At 39.8% G+C, this 14,966-nt stretch overlaps 1 protein-coding gene and 1 pseudogene across 1 annotated transcript; both read right to left on the bottom strand.

Annotated features, from left to right (window-relative positions):
- Positions 1–724: 724 nt before the first annotated feature.
- LOC137272052 (uncharacterized) lies at positions 725–6,668 on the bottom strand. The gene is made up of 6 exons (XM_067804424.1): positions 6,618–6,668; positions 3,539–3,757; positions 3,030–3,057; positions 2,169–2,378; positions 1,552–1,670; positions 725–865 (listed from the first exon to the last, which is right to left on the bottom strand). Exons 1-6 carry the CDS (start codon positions 6,666–6,668, stop codon positions 725–727), a joined length of 768 nt encoding a protein of 255 aa, XP_067660525.1.
- A 3,367-nt stretch (positions 6,669–10,035) lies between these two features.
- Positions 10,036–14,146, bottom strand: LOC137272053 (uncharacterized; annotated as a pseudogene).
- Positions 14,147–14,966: the final 820 nt, after the last annotated feature.

The raw sequence follows: 14,966 nt of genomic DNA on the forward strand, positions 1-14,966 counted from the left end.
AGACAAGGGTTGATTATTACCCACATTGGCACAATGAGTGAAACCACTTTCTGGTGTCCCCCGTCGTGATACCCTTAGGATATTGCTGAGAGTAAGGCATAACAAACTCACTCACTATAGGCTTAAATAGGCATACTGAAGTCTTACACGATGAAAAATCGTTCTACTTTATGTAATTCTCTGTAATCACAAAATCACTTTCTTTATACAGTGATGATAAATTCATACAATATGATTATTCTGTATTACCTGTATTAACTCAAGGCAGAAAACAAATGAAGTGTTTCAGTGTATCCTAACTCTACATCGAAGAAGGAAGGCATAAAACTATTAATCCATTTATCTGGTGTCCCCCGTGATATTACTGATATATTGATAAAAGCCTCCTTATTTGAATGCGCATGTGGCTTACATTTACAACATTTTGACAGCTATTTTTCTCCCTTTGCATCAAAAGGAACCTGGTTCTGAGGATAGCGGAGACTGTACATTTTTTGACAATGACGTTTTATTTTTGTGATGGGTGCTACAAATCAGAAATGTTTTAAAAAGTGAATGTGAGTGCTAGTACTTGATGTATTTTATTGAATTTCTTTGTCCTTTTACAATCCCTTTTTATCTGTTCATGTATTGCGCTTCTGTTCCAAAAACTTAAGGTTGTTACACATTTGTTGGAGGTGGAGGATACATAGCTTTATTCAAGCAAAGGTAAAACAAGCCTATTTTAGTTGCAGTGGTTGTCCTTGAGGTAGTCATCTAGATGCTCAATGCGGATCATTGAAAATGTCATCTCAGTCTTCTCGTTTCTGTATCGCCACCTGGCCATCTCCGCATCTTTCGGTTGGTATACAACAAAATACAGCAACTGTAAGCAAACCAAGAAATGAACAAAACATCAGTACACAAAGAAATAAGGTTGGATCAAATGTGTTACAGCCATCTAGCTCGCTGACTTGGTTGATACGTATAATCGAATCCAGGTTGGGTGGATCGATGCCCGTGATGATAATATCAGATTGTCTGCTTCAGACTTCATTATTTACAGATGTCCGTCATATAGTTGAAACAACTACCATTTCCACGATGTACAATTTTTGCCGCAGCGAGGGGCTGTTGATCGCTGGTAAGTTATTGACACTTTCACAGAAAACTAAAAACACGGACTTGGACAAAAACCCTAGTTTTATTAGCACTATCTTGTGGGTTACATCTGCATGTGTTGGGACAATATTGAGAAACTGATAAAATTTATTTCAGTAATGGATAATGATGGTCAAAACGAGTCAAGCGTGTCATTCGATACTTCAGATTTGACTACAAGCATACCAAGATGAGAAACGAAAAGCTGATAACACCAGTATCTGTGATGCATGCGTTCATGTCTGTAAGTCCAAATACGGATTCTTACCAAATGGGTGTCCATGAAAATGGGTGTGGGAAGGGGTCATTGACACTGTACACATACCTCCATCAAAAATTATCAGAACCTCAACACCTGATTTTGAATCAATACCTTAATAAGAATAAGAATTAATGTTTTAGATTGCCTACCTCGATAGGAAATTCTCCCAGCACGTTGTAGTTGACATAATGTACGCCTTTAGTTCGAAGTTTTAAAGTGTATTCTTTGGCGTTCCGCAGTTCCTCTTTGTACGTGGAACTGGATTGTCCTGAAGAAGGAGAGTTATTGTTGGAATCATGCTTGCACCTCGATATTTCAGACATGATCAATTTTGCATCAAACTCTTCCAGCGTGTACAGCTAGATGTATTCCAATGTCTCGGAAGTTTAATGACATTAGGCATGAACCATTCAAAACAATGTCAAACTGGCAAGGTTGTCCATAAATGCAACGCCAAAGATTAAATAAGTTATGTCTTCGTAAATAATAGCAATTGATACATCATTTCTGAAGCAGACGGATTATCATAATAACATTCAGGTAAAATCTGTTCTCTCCTTGTTTTATAATGAGGACACATAAATATGAAATTCGTCTTCAGAGAAGCCTAGAATACACTTTCTTCAAAACTGTGCATTGGGGTTATCAAGACAATTAAATCTAGCTAACTGAACTTACAATGTATGCGATGCACAGCGAAATTTACAGAATGTAAATTCTTTTCCACATCCAAAATTAAGACCACTATAGTTTTTAAGAAACCTACCTCGCATGGTGAATCGGAGATCCACAAAATACAGGAATTCCCCATGAACGGTGTCTGGCTCTGGGGCTCGTGCAATAAGGCTTTTGTTGATGTTCAGATCGGCTGCCAGATTCATTTCACCATATACGGACTTCACATTCAGCTTGAGATTGGCAGCTAACAGGGCAGCTTCCAACGGTCGCCATTCGCAGAGAGCTTGGAATTTGAGAACTGAAAAATACCATCAGATCAAAAGTCATCAACTACGAATTTAGATTTTCGATGCATAAGAAGCAGTAAGACATGAACGTTTAGCTATATTCCTTCTATGCTTAACGCGGTGGATGAGTGACTGAAGGGGATGTGCAATTTGGTTGCTTATGCAGTATTCAAGAAGACATTTGTAAGTTGGCTTACGTTTTCTCAGTATGGAAACATCTGTTTTATACTTTAAAACTAGTTTCACATGTATATAATTTTGGCATGTATTCATGTACATAGAACAGAGACTGTTTCCACATTTGAATCAATTTAAGTAGTATTATCAAACATTGATTTCAGAAGATTCTTAACGGAGAGTCAGAAGTCAGTCTGCGAAAATCAGGTTGTAGGTGGGAATATTGAAACGAAGTAATGATCCGACAAGAAACACAAAGCATTGATGACTTCAGCAAGAAAGGAGAAGGGCCTTGCTATCAGTTCCGGATACTTTAGTATTTGGGATGATGCAAATCTTTGAGTTGCATTTTATTCAGTTTTATATGATAAACACATAAAAGCATTTGCAAAGATACAAGAAAATTGAAGATTGATCGTTGAGTTTCTGCTAGTCATCCGGATGCAAATTTTCTTTTCACGTGATAATCAGACGTATAGACTTACTGGTTACAACCCGTGGTTCTCCAACGACCTGAAAGTTTTGATAAAAATGGGTTTAAGATAACATATCAGGAATTTATCCAGTGCATATACAGAAATTATACAACTCATGCACCGAACCAGAGATAATATTCGTGATACAAAATACCCTGAGGTACATGCAACATTTTTGGAGTGCTTGACAGGCACTTTAGACCATGCCAGTAAATGATTTATATGCATTTGTAGCTCCTAGAGTATACGTGATCTCTGCACTGGTCTGGTCGTGTATGAACCGTGAAGGTCCGGGGTAGAATAGGCCTTCTTCAACCCATGCTTGTCGGAAGAGGCGACTAACTAACGGGATCGGGTGGTCAGGCTCACTAACTTGGGTGACACATGTCATCGGTTCCCGCGATTGCAAAATATGTGTTTGCCTTAAAAGTTCCTCTCGAACAGAAATCGGTAAACATAAATGGATTCGGCAATTTCCGAGCTAAGATATATGATGTTACTAAACAAATAGGACTTACCTTGAAAGCTTGTTCAATTGTGATACCATCTACACTATGCAAGGTTTTGTTTATAGTTGCCATGGTGACCCTTATGTCCTGGCCAGATCCAGGTGCCTCAATTTCCACATAGAAGAGTTGGTCGTCATCCCCAGAGTTGTGACATACACCACAGTGGAACATGGTAACACCAAACACCAGGAACCAACACAGCTTCATGGTTGCTTCTCTTCTCTGTCTCTACTACACTGATGTGTGACTGGTGAGGCGAGAACTATCTATACATATGGAAATTAATTAAGCAACACCAAATTCAAAGACACATAAAAACTTAACAAAGTTTAACGAAGTAATTTTGATGATTGATTATTCAATTTTGATGTATTGACATACAGCATGAGCTTTTCATGGGTTGATATGACGCGCGTGAAGCTTGCACAGCGCACGTGCATTGCTTTAACCTCAACTTTCGAAAAATGCACTTTTTCCCTGGGGTGTTTACAAGCGCAGGTTGTCGATTGCATTCGGTTTTTCATTCATTTCAATGTCATGGCACGTAGGAAATTATCAGAGGCCACTCGTTGGCAAATAATCGGCATGAGGAATGCTGGTATGTCTCTAAGACAAATCGGGACTCAAATCGGACGACATCATTCCATAATTTCAAAACTTTTGAAAAAATACCGGGCCACTAATGAAGTTAAAGACCTGCCTAGACCAGGAAGACCCAGGAAGACCACAGTCCGGGAGGACAGAGCTTTACTGAGACTTGTACGGCGCAGGTCCTTCGACTCGAGCTCTCGGTTGAGACAGGAGTGGCTTCCAGGGAGACCCATCTCGAACAGGACTGTTCGGAATCGTCTGAAAGCTGCAGGATACCGGGCAAGGAGGCCAATCAAGCGACCCAGACTGTCTCCAGCCCATAAGGCAGCCCGACTGGCCTGGTGTAATGACCGTTTGCACTGGAACATTGCCTCTTGGAGGAAGGTCCATTTCTCAGATGAGAGCCGGTTCTTGCTGCACATGGTGGACGGTCGTACTCGGGTCTGGAGGCAGAGGAACACAGCAATGGCTCCACGGAACATCCAGGAGACTGTGGCCTTTGGGGGAGGTTCCGTTATGGTATGGGGGTGCATTTCCATGAACTGCAAGTTGGATATCATTACCATCCGTGGCAACCTTAACGGTGTTCGTTACCAACAGGAGGTTCTTGACAGGGCTGTGGTACCTCATTTTGAGAACCATCCTCTGGCAACGAGACCCATATTTATGGACGACAATGCTAGACCTCACAGGGCGCATGCTGTAAATGATTTTTTGCGGCAAAATGCAATTGACAGAATTCCATGGCCTGCCATGAGCCCTGACCTCAACCCCATTGAACATTTGTGGGACTTTATTGGCCGTCGTGTGAGGCAGAGAGACCCACCAGTCCATAATCTCAACGAATTGACGGCTGCCCTGCATGAGGAGTGGAACAGGATCCCCCAGAATCAGATCCGGAGACTCATCCAAGGAATGAGGAGGCGTCTGGAATCGGTGGTGCGTGCGCAGGGAGGACACACTAGATATTGATGAAAGTCGGTGTGCAGACTCTCAGATGACTGTTCTTTCTTTCCATGTGACATTTGTGTTAATACACCTGACAACAACGTCTGTGGATGAATAGTAAATTGTGTCCATTTTTTCATGAATTTAAGACAGTTTTAAGAATTTGGATTTCGTTTCAATAAAGCAAAGTCTTGATACTTTTTCCCTTTAAGTTGTTTGTCAGAGATCGTCTGTTGAATAAAAAAGTGTCAAACTATATCAACCCGGCATATTTTGATTGTCAGAACACTTCAAAGTTGCTCCAATAGAAAAAATTGGGGTGTTGCTTGATTAATTTCCAGGTGTATATATATCTGTATGTGTCGTTTCTTCATGGTGAGGTGGCTAGGATCAAGTGTCCATTACAAATGGGCATTTATTGACAAAAGCACAAAAGTCGGCCATCATTTTCATGTACGTCTCTTAAACGATTTCACGTATGGAGGCACATGTGCAGCTGACAAGAAATGCCTTATTATTTTCAGTGTTTCCTCAGTCAGCATAATCATCACAATCCAATAATTTCATTGTTAACAGGTGAGTAATTTAAATGATTTGCATTCACATTATATCACCAAAATATAAATACTCCCTCCATTCCAAACGGTAGATGGCAGTGAGCTCATGTATTATGGTGCTCCTTGACAGAAGATAAGTATGTTATGGTTAAAGATCTTCAGGTCAGTAATTCGTGAGTTAAAGTTATGTATATTTTTTTATTAACACTAAGATCTTAAGGCATGAGGTTTAACGGCAGATTTGTCTTTCACAAGGAAGCAGTATTATTTTATCATTATTCTATTCCACTAACATCACCACGTTACTGTTTCATATGTTTTCAAAACCAAGTAGTATATTGCTATTCTATGACAGTTTTGATTTATTCGATTGTACAAATGTAAGATACAATATTTTCTATATGTTTCTTTTAGATACCTTGTCAGCATAATTAAGGTGTGAGGGTTGGTTTCCAGAAAGTTGATAATACACTAAGTTTGTGCTCATAAAATGTTTTATTAGAAACTGAAAACTCATGGTGACACAATAATTGTCTTTGCTTACAGGCCACGTGGTAGTTATAGAACAAATGACAAATTACCATACTGAATTTGGACTGTGTGCTCAAGGTTATGGTGAAATCTGTCCACTAGCATCAATCATGCAATAACGAAGTTTTTAAAGATGTGTACGAAAACACACGATGGTGCATATGTTTTGAAAACCTACATTACACAGATTAAAATTAGATTAAGTCCAACATGGTTTATTCTGATTCAACTAAAACACAAAACTGAAATTAAAACATGGTAACACATTACTGCAAACGAAGAAGAATACACAGAAGCGTGAACGTCGACAATACTGGACAATATAGTCACCATGGCTACCCAACAAACCTAAGAATGTTATGTGAACCACTTCTGTATCAGGTGTACCATCCCTCATATTATTAGCAGGGACGGTTGCGCAGCCTAGTGATTAAACCTAGTTACAAACTAAACTTACTCACTATCACAACCATGTGATTCCTCTGCCATTCCTGAGACAGTGTATGCCTCATTTCTTCACTTTAAACAGGATAAAGTGCAGCTCGGACTGTCGTCTAACACTCTCCGAAAGATGTTAATTTGGGTTTATCTCGGGGCTCATTGCAAATAATGGTAAGGTTTCGGTGGAATTGTTCCGTAAAAAAGATGATGACGACTCGAGACGGTCTTGCTTTGTAATCAATCAATATCTCATGGTTGGCAAAGTTTACAAAATGTGGCACCATGACCGTAACCAATACTTCCTGTCGTTAACGTTGACCTTAGTGCTTCCTCGACACTGAGATCCAACTTGCGATCACACGAAATGAAACCCCGAAACATCACTGATAAGTTTAGCTGCATGAGTCGTCTCATGATTCTCCTGACGCCTCTAAACGTGAACAGTCCATGAACACACCACCATTTATTCAAGTTGCAGTTCTTGGAGCTCCGAGCACACTAGACGTTTCTGCATGTTCCTATCTGTGAGGAGGGGAAGTGTGATCAGACGATGTACCCCAAGACGTTGCAACATCAGTTTGATGGTAAAAGAGGAGAGTCTGAGAGACCCTCACTCCCCATTACAGTTCTTCTGTAACGCCCATCAAACTGATGTCTTGTCAGACAAATTTGGACCTGATCTTCGTGGTTATTGGAGTTCCTCGGTCTGCCAGAACGTGAACAGCACTTCTGGTGGCGTGGTTCTTGGTCTGCCACAAAATTCCTTTAAACTGGACTAGTAATGTGGTTAATATACAAGGTATCACAGTGTTGCGACAGGACGTTCCTACATCGTGCAAACCAATAACTTGTCACCATGTGTTCTGTGAAAGTAAAACAAAATGCTTTTCTGTACTATTGTCTTCATTTTAAAAAAGCTGCAATTGTGAAATTTATACTCCAAAAAATAAAGAGTAGTAAAAATAGTGGAGTAACATATGTGCTTTTTGTATTATTTTGTCATTTTAACTTTGATTGATTAAAGTAAGGCGGGGTGAAAAAGAGCTGGAAACAATGAAAAGTGACGTGAAACATTTTTCAGAGTGGCACATGCGTGGGGTGGTCGGCTATGTTTTCCAACAGTCGCCAGCGGCTGAAGAAATTAATGGTGTAACTTCAGCTAGGGTCCATGTAGATAGTGAAAGTAATGTCACGATATGGCTGAGATATTGCCGTTGTCACGTGAAATTTAAATCACTCATTCACTCGCCACGATATGGCTGAGATATTGCCGATGTGATGTTAAATATTAACTCACTCCCTTCTCACTCACTAACTCACTACGTGGGGTAGGTTTTTTTAGATGATTCTGAAAAGGAGACATCATCTCTATCAGAAAATGGATATTTTCGCACTGGTACAGAACATGACTTCTTGGCCCATGTAGAAGCAACTGTTACCACTTTAATTATTGACGGAGCGGTCACTGTTCAGAAGATGAAGTTCAGTTGCGGGAACCATTACCCTTTATGAGACATGTTACAATGACAATCAATTATTCAGTGGTGATGAATTGATGTAATGTGAGTATCTTGTGCTTTAATATTAATGTTGTAGACCTACATACGGTAACCGTTAAAGAGAAACGCATGGACCATATTTAAACATTGTTGAGTATCTATATACGCAGGCTGTCAACCAAGAAGGTAATCATGGCTTGCATTTGCATATGAAGTATTTATTTGCCATGCATCTATGTATGAAGTCAATTATTAGATACATGTCGCAAATCTAATCATGCATTCCTGGTGGTATGAAATATATGTAAGGACGTTCTACATGTCAACAGTTGACCTAATTACGATAAATACATACTTTTCTGGAAAGACTGATCACACAAGAAATGATTATGTATAGTTTATATTACCGTCGTAATCAAATACCCTTGCGTTCTCCTGTACCCAACCGTTACGCAACATAACAACACATTTGACAGTGGGACACGCTGTGCGTTGCACGGCCGAGAATGTATTTACACAAATGCATCATATATTCGTTACATACGTCTGATCACAATATCTTGCTGCTGTCCGCCACGTAAAACCAGAGGAAAACAACTCTCTTGGAGAAAATACTCTGGAACCGTGTTCCCCCAACGAATGCTAACAGCAACTACCGGAGGGTTTACAGTATACATGTGATCTAATAAACACTTTCTACACATCAATGTCTTATGCACAGTACACAAGTAACTAACATAGTGTACTAAACAAGTATATTTAAAAAGCTACATCACTTAATCACATCACGTTTTGAACTGACAACATGCGTGGATATGCAATATAAATACACAACGTCCCTATTTAACAGCTTCCAGCCCAAACAATATATACCGACTGCACCTACAGCAGTTTACATTCGTATTATAACGGCTCTTCAGACCAGACAATATACATTTTCGAATGACTGCACACACAGCAGTTTTGCATTAGTATATAACGGCTCTTCACCCCAAAGCAAGATATATCGTATGTCTGCAAATACTGCAGCTTACATTACAATCTCAGTGGCTCTGTAACCTAGCGACAGCAACACGCCTGCGATTACAACAGCTCTTAGTCCCACTCCCACAATCTGAAACATACAAAACAATGTTAAATACTGAAAACTACATAGTTTACATAAGAATATGACATGTTGGACGTGCTTGCACTAGAGCGAGAATGAACAATTCAAATCTTAATCCCTCTAGATAGGCTACCCCTGTCTAGCGCCACCTACTGGAGCAGACTACTCTACTTACAAAGCTCCACACCACTAGGAGACATAAATTCCCTTCTTATTCATCCTTCAAACGAAAGACATTACACTGACTGTGAAGTTCTTGCTTCGTAACTACTCCCACAATACATGAAGGTAGCGCAAATATGTCGGAAAATGTGTAACAGGGTCAAAGAACCACTTTGCCACATCTGGATAATGAAAGTTTCAGTTTCCAGCAAAGGGTAATGCTTTTGGCTGGAAAACTGAATATGATTGTCGTCACGTAACAGTTTTCATTTCAGTATTTCCACAACTCTCGTTCTCATGCGGTAGTTTGGTTACCTTGGTGTATTGTCGTATATGTTCCCCCAGTCCCGCGTAATTAAATGGAATGTAAAATGCACAAGTGAGCTTATGACAGGGTCCGACGTCTGCTCCAACCACACCAGCAACAATAGACTTTGTTAGCGTTTAGGCATAACCAGCTGCAAATGTGAATGGTTTAATTTGGTGGATTGTTCTGAACTTTCACCCGTCGTTTTGTCTACCCTAGCTGTCTGTGCATGCACAGTTCCTCATTTACTTTCGTTTACAATGTTTTCTGGTCCACATGACTTAGAGAAATGCTTCACACAATTGTCCAAACAAGGCGTGGGTTGCGTGACTTTATTCGGGCAAAGGTTAAACGAGCCTATTTTAGTTGCAGTGGTTGTCCTTGAGGTAGTCATCCAGGTGTTCAATCCGGGTCACAGAGTTCGTCATCTCAAGTGGTCCTGGGTTGTATCGCCACGTGGTCATCTCAATGGTTCTTGGATGATGTAGAGCAAAATACAGCATCTGTAGCAAGGGAGAAGAGCGAGTGAGTGAATTCAGTTTTACGCCCCCTTTTAGCAATACTCCAGCATTATCATGAAGGGGGACACCAGGAATGGAGTTCAAACATTGTACCCATGTAGGAAATCGAAACGGGGCCTTCGGTGTGACGAGCGAACGCTTCACCACTAGGCTACCGCACCGCCACCAATATACTACCAAATATGGTCAGGTCGGCTGTGTTACAACCATTTTTAATCTTGTGATGATCCGGGTTACAACTGGTCTTTAAGAAATATCTTGTCGTAAAAGGCGACTAACGAGATCGGTGATGAGGCTCGGTCACTTCTTTGATACGTATCGTCGAATCAGATTTATGTAGATCACATTATTGTCTGGTATAGACTCGATTATTCACAGACTACCGCCATGTATAACAAGCAAATCCGGACATATCCATGCGCTTTGTGCATGTGTAAGACAGCAAAAGCAACAATATTGACAATCCAGTAAATGTAACAAGGCGATCCCTACTAATCGGATCTTGACAAGCAGGACGAAAGAGGTACTGAGCCTGGAATGTTCATGGGATCAATACAAATACGTCGGTGTGAGTACGGTTTTACGCCACTCTCAGCAATATTCCAGCAATCTCGCGATAGAGGACACCTTTAATGGGTTTAAAACATTGCACCTCTGTGGGGAATCAACGTCAGTTTTTTTGGGTGGAATCCTTTAATCACTAGTTTTCCTCACTTCCCCAGCACGCAGCTGAAGGCGGCATATTTAGATCTCGATCTTAACAATGTGTTGAAATGTGTTTACTTACTTTTGTCACTATTTCTGCTCTTACATACATTTCAACACCATTCTTTGAAGTGGCAAGACATGATTTTACAAGAACACCCTACAAAGAATGTCCAGATAATGAATATCATTGTGTCAAAGATTGTCTACCTGGATAGGAAATTCTCCCAGCACGTTGTAGTTGACATAATGTATGCCAATAGCTCGACGTTCTAGACAGTGTTCTATGAGGCTACGCAGTTCCTCTTTGTACGAAGGTCCGGTTTGTCCTGAAGCAAAGAGTTGTTTGAATCATAGTGGCATCTCTGTATTTCAGACATTATCAAGCTTGCATCAAACTCTTTCTAGCGTTCGCTACCCGTGAAGGACAGAATTAGACTAATGGTAATCAGGCGGTCAGGCCCGCTGACTTGGTTGACACATAACAGTCGTATCCCAATTGCTAGGAACGATTCTCATAATGTTGATCACTGGATTGTCTGGTCCTGAATCGATTATTTACAAACAGCCGCCTTATTGCTGGAATATTGCTGATATGTAAACAACCAACCAATCTAACGTGTAGAGCTATATTTATCCAAGTGAGTAGTTACTGTCATGAATTCATTCAGTGGTCACGGCTAACCTACCTCGCATGATGAGTCGGACATCCACAAAATACAGGAATTCTCCGTGAATGGTGTCTGGCTCTGGGGCTCGTGCAATAAGGCTTTTGTTGATGTTCAGATCATTTGCCAGATTCATCTCACCATATACGGACTTCACATTCAGCTTGAGGTTGGCAGCTAACAGGGCATCTTCCAACGGTCGCCATTCGCAGAGAGTTTGGAATTTGAGAACTGGAAAAATACCATCACATCCGAGGTCATCACCTATGAATTGATATTCTTGATGGCCTTCACTGTGATTACATACTGGCCTGTGGAAGAAGAAGATATGAACAGCCATATAGCTGAAAAACGTTGTTAGTGTGTCATAAATCTAAAACTCGGATATGAACGTTTCTCACTTTCCTACAGCTTTGATAGTATGAATCGACTTATATATTTAACAACATGAATGAGTGACTGAGAGAGGATGTACAATTTGGCGGCACTGTGCAAGGTAAGTTACAAAAGGGAAAGACAATAACTTGTTTGAGACAAACGCTAACACTTATGGCAACATCTATGGTATAGGTTACAACTAGCTTCACACACATTTGATTTGTACATACTTGTTTAGACGTAGAGCACTGTCTGTTTCAGTTATTAGCTGGTTATTAGCGAATGAATACTTGCAGTGATTAATTTCTCAAGAAGTTCATTTCAGAAAGTGATACATTCAGTCCGAGAAAGAAGTAGGTGAGCCAAGTAAAGGAACAAAATAATAATCCCACAAAAAAAGAAGAAAAAAACGTTTGTCAATACAGCAAGAAAGGACGGTGCAAAGCATTGGAGTGCAATTTATTCAAAAATGTGTTAACGCTAAAGGAATCTGAACGTGAAAATTGAAGGTTTGTGGTTTCCGGTTGGTGTCTTGAAGGTATCCGGATGCAAATTTTCTTTATGTGATAATCAGATGAACTGGCTTACTGCTTACAACACGTGGTTCCCCAACGACCTGAAAGTTTTGAAACAAAAGGATTTGAGGTGCTGTACCTAGTGGTGTTTTAGACACAATATAAGTTAGATACACATTTTTTATTAGAAGGTTTGTTTTGCCATAAAAACTCCACTATTCCAGAAATCGGAAAACATAATAGATTCGGCAGTTGTGGAGGCAGATATATTTAAGATAACATGATGTTGGATTCCTTCCAGTTATTCTACAATGTTAAAATAAATAGGACTTACCTTGAAAGCTTGTTCAACTGTGATGCCATCTACACTATGCAAGGTTTTGTTTATAGTTGCCATGGTGACCCAGATGTCATGACCAGATCCAGGTGCCACAATGTCCACATAGAAGAGTTGGTCGTCCTCCCCAGTGTTGTGACATACACCACAGTGGAACATGGTAACACCAAACAAAAGAAACCAACACAGCTTCATGGCTGCTTCTCAAATGTGTCTCTACTACACTAATGTGTGTGCTGTGGCGAGAGCTGTATATATGTGTCTGATTTCTTCAGGTGCATAAGCAATAAATATGTATTAAATAAATTCCGTTGAGCGGCGAAAGATCTTGAGTACATAATTTAGTATTCAGAAGCCTGATAATCTGGACTCCATCTGTTTTATGTATGGAATAGTCTATGTCAATCCGACGTAGCAATTTCATATCGAATTACCTAAGTTAATACAATTAGCACAGTAATACTCCATTTTGATAACGGGTATCGTTGGTCATTTCTTGCCGTATACATGTAATAATACTAATAAATGAATACTAATACATACTTTAATGCATGTGAATCTGAATTTCTGATTTGGAACACAAGAACAAGGGAATTTGCGAAACAAGCTGAGCTTCATGCCTAAATTAGACGTTTCTGGAAACTGATTGTTTCGTGTTCGGATCTGTGCATAGAGACTCAGGGTGTGATTACACAATGCCATATAGAAAGTGAGCAAATGTAACACATTATAGTTGAGATTACACTTCCTTATTAGATTACAAATTCCAGTGCTTCTTTTTTTAGTTTTTTTTTCCATCCGGGATTCGAACCCGCACCTTCAGAGTCAGGCGCCTAATCTCCAGTACACAAAGTCAGCCACATTTTCATCCACACGTGGCACCGCACTGTTAAGTACATGCTTGTAACAACATGTAGCTGAAGTGTCTGTTTCCTAACGTCACACTCTGTAGAATATATTGCTATTCCAGGAATATATCAACCCCCATATGATTGTTTAAAACGTACTTGGTTGTGCGCGTATGAGATTAATATTCATTATAAATGTATTTACTGATCTAATTACATTATATTCTTGATATGTGTGGCAGATGGATTTTGCAAGGATTTTCAAGCTAAATAAACTGTACCTCCTTTCCAAAGTATCCTGTTATATGCAATCATAATGACTTGAATTGTTTCATAATACTGTCATGGATTTAAATAATTGTGTTAGTCAGTCAAAATGACCAACGGCATCTGAAGAACTAGAAATACAATGAGCAATGAGTGGCTCACCCTTGACTGAATGCAGTGTCCTGTTAGATGATTCTGCAGAGGAGCCGTGTAGTCATTGTGAGCTTGCAACATGGCTGGCGTTCACCCATGTTTTATTACAAAAAATAAAACTGTCACTGATTAGACAGTCCAGTTAGAACTGACAAAAAAATCCAGCTACATATGACGACAGCCGAATCTTCATTTTTTATTTTAGTTCAGTTCATTAAATTTTTTCGAGCATGATATTTTTGCGAAAATTGCGAATGACTTGAGCTCGCAAAAGTATCATGACGCAGTTTGCTGGTAGAATGCAATGAATAATCAGCAAACAACCTGTCCTATCTTCGCTTTATTATTCACCAGTAAATATATTTAAAAACAGATCTAGACAATACAAATATGAAGCAACGACAACAACGCGAAGAATGACTAATTACTAGCATTACTCGTACTCACGTGTCACATGTCAAACAATGGATACCTGAACAAAAGTTACTCAGTCATTACGTCCGATAGTCCAGAGAGGCGCCAACCACGCAACACACATTTCTTAGAGACTGTTTGAAAGGCCTAGACCATCCAGCGGGCGTGGATAGGTTTCATGACTCTTATCTGGAGATCAACAGCTTCGCCGACACTGACTAAACTGGTCCTTCATCAGTGCCAATTTATTAGAGTCACTCCATTTAATTTAATCCCTTTGAACTGTTAAGCTTATATGGCCTTTGCAGCAAGTATTGTGTTTAGGAAAACATTACCGATTGCATACATGCGGAAGTGTTCAAGACTAGCGGCAAACTTTAATATGTGATTGCATTTACTTCAGAAAAAACTTTCAGATGCAAGTAAGCTTTGAAACTACATGTATATTTTGAGAATTAGGCAAATCGCAATAAGTTTTGAGCCTTGA

Source organism: Haliotis asinina, chromosome 2 (assembly GCF_037392515.1).
Source record: "Haliotis asinina isolate JCU_RB_2024 chromosome 2, JCU_Hal_asi_v2, whole genome shotgun sequence".
Classification (NCBI taxonomy): domain Eukaryota; kingdom Metazoa; phylum Mollusca; class Gastropoda; order Lepetellida; family Haliotidae; genus Haliotis; species Haliotis asinina.